The 8,779-nt window shown below is 14.7% G+C and overlaps 2 protein-coding genes across 2 annotated transcripts; both read right to left on the reverse strand.

Moving 5' to 3' along the window:
* Positions 1-77: 77 nt before the first annotated feature.
* On the reverse strand, positions 78-3,098 carry PGAL8A_00445800 (conserved Plasmodium protein, unknown function; the record flags this gene model as incomplete). Its single annotated transcript, XM_028673204.1, has 1 exon — positions 78-3,098. One exon carries the CDS (start codon positions 3,096-3,098, stop codon positions 78-80), a length of 3,021 nt encoding a protein of 1,006 aa, XP_028529680.1.
* Positions 3,099-3,730: 632 nt separating this feature from the next.
* Positions 3,731-7,842, reverse strand: PGAL8A_00445900 (conserved Plasmodium protein, unknown function; the record flags this gene model as incomplete). The annotated part of the gene is made up of 3 exons (XM_028673205.1): positions 3,731-3,847; positions 3,974-4,275; positions 4,461-7,842. The coding sequence occupies 3 exons, from the start codon at positions 7,840-7,842 to the stop codon at positions 3,731-3,733; spliced, it is 3,801 nt and encodes a 1,266-aa protein (XP_028529681.1).
* Between the last annotated feature and the right edge of the window lie 937 nt (positions 7,843-8,779).

Genomic DNA, 8,779 nt, shown 5'->3' on the forward strand with positions numbered 1-8,779 from the left:
AAAAAAAAAAAAAAAAAAAAAAAAAAATATTGAATAAAATATAAAAAAATCAAGATTAAAAATAAAATAAATTTTTTTCAAATATTCTTTACAAATAAATATGATTTTTTATGATTTATTTTTTGAAAGGAAATTTTGAGTAAGTTATAATGTTTAGAAGATAATGTGTTGATATCAATTTTACTTATGAGAAAATCAAAAATTAAAATTTTATTTTTTATTTTCATATTTTGTAATTGGTAACATAAAGAAATAAGTATTGATATATTTTTATAATTTAATATTTTTATTTCTTTTAATATTTTATAAAATTCGGAAATATATTTATCTAAGTAAGTTGCATTATAATTAGTTTTACAATGACTTAAAATTAAATTATTCCAATCAAAAATGTGCAATAAATGGTTGTTTTTTTCTTTTATAAAAATGTAAAGGGAATCATATAATACATTTTTTTTTATTTTATATTTAGAAAGTATATATAAGATATTTAAAATGTTTTTTACAAATTCTTTACTATTATAATTTTTATATTTTAAAAAAGTTTTATGTATCTCTTTTTCTTTAATAATTAGTGTAGAATTATCGATGAAAATTTCTAATTTTCCTCCTTTTTTTGTAAAAAGTATTTTTTTTTTAGAATTTAGTGAATTAATAGATTTTGTGAATTCTTCTAAAAAATCAAAATATTTATTGAATTCTTTATCTTCACATTCATAATTTTCTTTTTTTCTTATATGATCTATAAAATAAATTGTATAAATATCAATAAGTAAATGATTTAATATATTTATAATGCTTTCTTTAAAAAAGAATTTTAATTTAAAATAACTTTTAAATATTAAATGAATTTCATTAAAATGGAAATTATAAATTTTATTTTCTATATGTATCATTATATTTTTTAAAATATCTTTATTTTTATAATTTATTTTAGAAAAGAAATATACAGCAGCAGTAATATCTTTATTATTTAATTTATGTATATTTTCATTTGTAAAGTTTTCAATTATTTTAATAAAATTTTCATCACAAAAATCTAATTTTACATATGAATTACAAATATTATATAAATGTCTTTTGTTAATATTTAAATGGTTTTTATATTTATTAAAATTATTAGGAGTACTCAATATATATATATCATTATTAATTAAATAATTGTCGTTATTTTTTTCATAATTGTTGTCATCATTATTTATAATAAAGCAACTTGTATTACTATTATTTAGGTAGCTATTATAATTTTCGTCTTTACTTAATTCAATTGATGATTTATTTATTCTCTTAATTATTTCATCATTTATTAATTTAATTAATCTATTTTTTTTTTCCTTTTCTTTTTCTTCTTCTTCTTCCTTTTTTTGTTGTTGTAAATTGTTCTTAGAATAAACGAAGAGAAGAAAAGATATATTATTAGCACATAAAAAAGAAATATAAAATTTTAAAATGAATTCAAAAAATTTATTGTAAATATATATCTCTTGGAAAAATTCAATATTATTATATTTTTTTTGTAAAAAAATACATAATTTATATATACATATGTGATTATATATATTTTTATTAAAATAATTCAATATGTGAAAGTCTTTTATTAAAGAGAAACATATGAATTTAAGAAATTTTATTTTTATTATATTATTTTGAAAAAGGAGAAAATTAACTATTCTTTTATTTTTAAAAAAATACATGTTTTTATTAGAAAAAACTTCCCATATCATTATATTAACACTACTATTTAATAAATTTGTAGAATATAATACTTTTTTGTATAAATATTTGTTATTCAATCTATTAAAGATATCATTATTATTGTTGTATTTTTTATCTTGTCTTTTAAGAAAAGTATTTTTTTCTTCATTAATTTGAAATGTTTTTAAATTATCATCATTCTTTTCTTTTCTTATTTTATATTTGATCGACTCATATATATTTTTTTGATTTTTTGAAAATGGGTTATAAAATAAAGAATTAAATATATGCATCTTTTGCATTTCTATTATAGAAATTATATTATTCAAACTTATATCTTCATTTTTATTTTTTATGATAAAATAGTTATAGTTATTGTATTTATTTAAAAAAAAAATTATACTTAAAAAGTTATAAGAATCCATTAATATAAAATTATAAAATAATTTCAATTCTTTTATATTTATTTTGTTTTCCTTATAATTTACATTGATAACTTTTTTCTCATTTTTGTTTCTGTTAAAAGTAATAATATTAGTTCTCTTAAAATTTTTTATAAATAAGTTATTATTCATATTAATACTTTTGATTAACTCATTTATTACAAAAAAATTAGTATGAAATAGATAATTAAACAGATGAAGATAAAATAAATTTAATAGATCAAAATTAATTTCATATTTTTCTAATTTTGTATTGTGTTTGTTTATAAGTGTAAGTAGTTCTAATATCTTTTGACTATCTATAGGTGTAGATAACGATGCATTTTCTTTTTTGTATAAACTTTTTTGATTTAAATAATGTTCATTTATTGTTATAATTTCTACTAAAGCTTTTTCAAAAATATGTTTACAATTTTTTTTTTGTTCATCATAATTTAATAAACATAAAGAATTAAATAAATACATATAATTTTTTATATTAATTTTCCCTTTTTTTTCTAATAAAATATATTTCAAGTAAACATCAAAAAATAGATTAGAATATTTTCTACTAGAATTTAAAAAATTTTTTAAATTAGAAAAGTAAAGTTTCTTCTTACTTTTATTATTTTTAACATCAGCTATTTCCAATTCAAATGATTTATTTTCTTCTTCACCATTTTTAGATGAATATTTGTGAGAATTTGTAAAATAAGCAACTTCATTTTCTAAATAATTTAAAAAATATGAAATAGTTGATAATGGATATAATACATCATCATCATTTAAATATACACTATTCTTGTTCTTAATAATAAAATTATAAAACTTTTTTAGTTTTTTTTCATTTCTCTCTTTAAAAATATTACTTAAAACATTTATTAAAAAATTTTTCATTATATTTTTATAACAGTGAAAAAAAAATATATATATATATATAAATATATAAAATATATATATATATATATTTACAATATACATAAAACCAAAAAAGAAAAAAATTATTCCATAAAACAAAAATTTTTTTAAGAGTATATGTATGAGAAAAATATATAAATAATATAATGAGATAATATATGGCAAATAATATTACAATAATATTATTAAGCCAACCTTTTCATTAAAATTTTATTCATAATATTTTTATAAAATTATTATATACTTTAATGAGATAATATTATAAATACATATATATATATATATATATATATGTATATATATTTTTCTAATAATATTTTTCATTTTCAGTTCTTTTTACATTTTTTTTTTTAATAATTTTCAATTTTTTCTTTTACATAGATAAAAATAAATAATAAAAACAACATTAGATAAATATATGTATATAAAAAAAAAAAAATAAAAAAAAAAAAAAAAGGTTAAAAAATTTTAATTTTTTTTTTTTATAAAATTCTTATAAATTCATAAATTTTTTTATCTATATTAATATGTTATATATACTACTTTTTTTCTTTTGTTTTTATGTAAAAATAATAATAAAAAAAAAAAAAAAAAACACTTCATACAGGAAAAGGTATAATTTAGATAAAATGTAAAAACAATTTATAAAAGAAAAAATTTAGTTTAATGAAAAATGTTTTCCTTAATATATTTTTTTAATTATTAAACAATTGAAGGATACTATTATATGAATTACTATGACAAATTTGCATAAAAACTGGATTAAATAAATTCTGTTTTAACTCTTCATTGATATTTATATCCCTTAAAACCTAAAAATATTATGAAAATATATATGTTTTTTATTTTTGTATTAAAAAAATAAAAGAGATGCAATTTAATAAAATTTCATATATATATATATATATGTATGTATATTTTATTTTTTTTTTTCATACTGTTTCATTAATGTTTTCATTATTAATCATTTGTAATTTAACATATGTAACTTCAAAATTTTTATCCATTTCATCTTTTTCAACATCTATATATTGACTTTTACTTTTTTTTAAAACTAATTCATTATTAGTAATATTTTTATTTAAGTGATTAAGAGTTTCTACAACGAATGATTCATTTCTAATTTTTTCGTTACTTATTAATTTTGTTAATGCTAAAAATATTATAATTTTTTCATTCACATTTATTAATTTATCTAATATAGGCATATATAAACTTTTTAATACATTAAAGATTAAACCTAAAAAAAAAAAGAAATTTATTAGCAAATTTATAAATATATAATTATATATATATTATTATGATATGTAAATATATAATTATATAAATATATATATATTATTATGATATGTAAATATATAATTATATATAATTATATATATATTGGAATGTATATTTTTAAAAATATAGAATATATTAATATACCATTTTGTATTTGTTCCACAGTGTTAATAAAAATGTTAACATCAGTTTTTAAAATAAAAACAGATAAGGAATGAATTACTTTAATTTTAATAATATCATTTTTATACTGTTGCACAAAAGTGAATAACAAAACAAATAATGGTTTTAAAAATGATTGATAAGCTTCTACAGGTAAAAATGTAAAAATAATTAAAATAATTTGAAAAGAATCTGTAGATAATTTTTTGTTAGATAAACAGTAATGATAAATATTAAACAACTGTTGCATATTATTTTTAATTATATCTTGAAGTAAATTATATTTTTTAAAAAAACTTTTTAAAACACAAATTATTCCATTAGCATTTCCAATTGTACTTTTCCATAAATCCATTTCATATAAGTTATTCAAAATTTTTAGATGAATTTTTTGAATTGTATTAGTATTATCTATTATTATAGATAAAATTTGAAATATATATGGAATAAAATCATGAATATATAATTGTAAGATTTGTGCAAAGGTTGTTATAATAACATTTTCTACTTGATTTATATTATCTGGAATTCCAGATTTATATATTAAAGATATAATTATAGTTAACAATTCAAATAAATAATGATTAAATAATGGATTATGAGTATCATTTATTATTATTTTAATTATATTATCAATAATTAATAAAATTGATACATAAAAACTTGATAATTTTTCTGGATATATTAAAAATATTCTTAATATAGTAATTAAAATGTATTCATTTAATGTTTTATTATAAATCTGAAATTTTAATAAAAATAATAATCTACTTAAGATATTTGGTATGGTATTATTAAAAATTATATTCAAAACTTCTTCACTCAGATTCTGATTTAGTAATCTGTTTATACATAAGCAAGAATAACTATATATCATTATTTTCTCATTATATAATAAAAAATGCAAAAAAGTAAATATATCTAATGCGGTATTTATATTACATATATTTCTATTATTTAAAAGAAATTTTAAAATAGAGAGTAAATATATAGTGTTTTTTGAATTAAATATTTCTTCATTTTTTAACCATACAAATTTGTTTGTTTGATTCAAATGTTGATTTAAAAAATTATAATCATTTATGTTATAACAAAAATTGTCTAAATTAGAAAATTTCATTCTAATAGACATAATGAATTCTTTTAATACACTTTTTAAATTATGTTCATAAAAATTTTGTGCTAAATTTATCTGATTTAAACAAGTAATTAACTGAACTTTATATTCCATATTACAAGCATCATAAAAAGTATCATTTTTATCTATTATCAAATCAGTGTCCGTATTTCTATTCATACCATCATTATTTAAATTAGATATATTAACAGATGAAATTATAAGAGAATCTTTTGATAATATACGGAACTCTAATATAGGAAAACATATATCAAAATAATTATTACAAAGAGTTTTTAAAAAATAAATACCCGTTGATCTAATTGAAAATGAATTTACATTGTTTAGATCATTTTTAAAATAATCTAGATCTGCTTCATTTATTTCATCTATATCTATTCGTTTTAATCTAATATGGTGTAATACACGTTCTATTATTTTTTCTAAAAAATCTTTATCTTTATATGGATTTAAATCATTTTTTTCTAAATTCATATGATGAATTAATTTAATAGTTGACGATAAGCAGTTATAATTATGGCATAATAAAAGTTTATCTTCTTCTTTATATAACATTTGAGTTAAAGAAAAAATTAATTTTATTATGAATGCTTTAGATTCTTCTTGATAATTTTCTGAGATTATTTTTATAATATCTGTGATCATAATTTTACATTTTAACAAATTTTCTTCAAAATTTTTCTTTAATTTTATTAAATCTTCATTGGTTATTTTAAATATATTTTTCTCATTTGTATTCATAAATATATTTTGCTTATTTGAAAAACCTGTCGAGGAGGATATATCATTTTTCATATTTTTCAACAGATTTATGTGATTAAAATAATTTTTTAGTATGTTGATATCATATAATAAAAAATTATAAAAAATATTAAAGAAAATATCAAAATTATCTTCATAATATTCAGGTAAATCAATTATATTAATATTATAAAATATTTTTAAAAAAACATGAATGTTCATCAATATACTATTCATCATATAAAAACAAATATTTATCTCTTCATTAATATCCGTATTATTAGTGGTAGTAGAAAATGAATTAGTTAAACTTAATTTATTATTTATGAAGTTTGTATATTCTGTAAATTTATTATATAAATAAATGAAATACAAAGTTATCGGGTACTCAATATGTGTTAAAATAATTTTCAAATCATATTTTGATACATAATCATTATCTTTATATTTTTTTAAAATTTTTCTAATAATTTTGAGAGCAGAATATTTGTCTTTAAAAAAAGAAATATTTATATTTTTAAAAATTATATTTGCTTTTGAAACAGATAATAGTTTTATATTATTATTATAATCTTTTATAATACTACCCTTACCAACAAAATCAAATCCATTTAATGAATTTAAGGAATTTTTTTTATTTATATCAATAGAGTAATTAGAAGTTAATGAATTATTTAGTTCTGCAGTTTCTTCTAAATTATAAAGATAGTAATCATTTAACATGAATAGATTATACTGATCATTAGACTTATAAATTTTTTTTGTATTATTTATATAATTTATTATATCATCATTTAAAGAATTATTTCTATTATTAATTATTCCTTTTATATTTTCAATATTTTCAATCAATTTATTGTATTCAATAAAAAAATTTTCTTGATTTATATTTTGTAATATTTCTTTATTTCTTACGTATAACATTATACATTCTATAATTTTCAAAGCATCAGGATTACTTTTCTTCTCTTCATTATTAAAAATATTAATTAAACGAACAATATTATAATCATTAATATATAAAATAATAATATAAAATAATAAGTAATCGTAATCATCACAAATATTATATTTAAATAAATTAAATAATATTTCAAAAAAATATTTTTCAAGACTTTTGATTTCTTCATTCTTTATATCTAATAAAACATGCATACATATATGCTTAATTATTATACATAAATCATTACTTAATTCTACATTTTCTAGATTGCTATGAATACTTTTCTTTATATAGTTTTTTATACTTATTAATATACTTATTTTAACATTTTTATTTAAAAATTTATCATAAAAATTTTTCTTTTCATTTTTTTCATTATAAGGATACATTATAAATTTCAGAAGAATTTTAATGTAATTTTCTTTATTACTATCATTATATAATGAATTAATTTTTTCTTCACTCGCCTTTACCTCTTCAAAATTACTTGATACACTTTGTGTAAATATTGTTAAAAGATGTTCCTCAATTTTGTTATCCATATTTTTAAAATTTAAATTTTTTTATTCAAAAAATAAAAAAAAATAAAAGAAAAAAAAAAATACAAGAAATTTAAATAATTTAAATTTATATACATATAATGTATACATAAATATATACTGTTTTTTTTCTCCTTTTTTTTAAAAAATATTTTTTATATAGAAAGTAAAAATAATAAATATATATAAAATATATTTATGTAATTTTATTGAAATAATTTTTTTTTTTTTTTTTTTATTGGAGAAATATATATATATTTTCTTTTTTCTTTTTCATATTTAATTATTTTTATATATGTAAAATATATTTATGTTTATTCTGTTTTATTTTATTATTTTTTTTCTAAACCTTTTTTTTAAATATGTTTTTTTTATAAAAGTTTTTACATTCTTTAATATATATACAATTCATTTATTCTTTTTTATTAAAATACTAAATAACCATAATAAAAAAAAAAAAAAAATTTATGTGAATAAAACAATTAAAAAAAAAAATTTGAAATATATAAAAATGAATTATTTTAATTAAAGTAAAAATATTTAAAAGAATAATGAAAAATTTTTTCATAAAAAATGTATTTTTTTTTTTTTTTTTTTTTTTATATATATAGCTTCTTTGATGATTTATCATTCCATACGAATATCAAAAAAATAAATATTTTTTTTTTTTTTTTCTCAATTTTTTTATACATCTTTTTATTATTATTATTTTTAATATGAAGATACATTTAGAAAACTTTTTTTTTTTTTTTTATATATATATTTTTGTGTTCTCTAAAAAAATAAAAACATACAATAATATTTTCATATAACTTGTAAGTTTAATAGAAATATTTTTTTAATTAATCTAAATTATAAAATTAATTATATATATTGTAATTAAAAGAAAAAAAAAAAAAAAAAAAAAAAAAAAAAAAAAAAAAGATAATAAAAAAAAAAA

This window comes from Plasmodium gallinaceum, assembly GCF_900005855.1.
Source record: "Plasmodium gallinaceum strain 8A genome assembly, contig: PGAL8A_v1_119, whole genome shotgun sequence".
NCBI lineage: Eukaryota > Apicomplexa > Aconoidasida > Haemosporida > Plasmodiidae > Plasmodium > Plasmodium gallinaceum.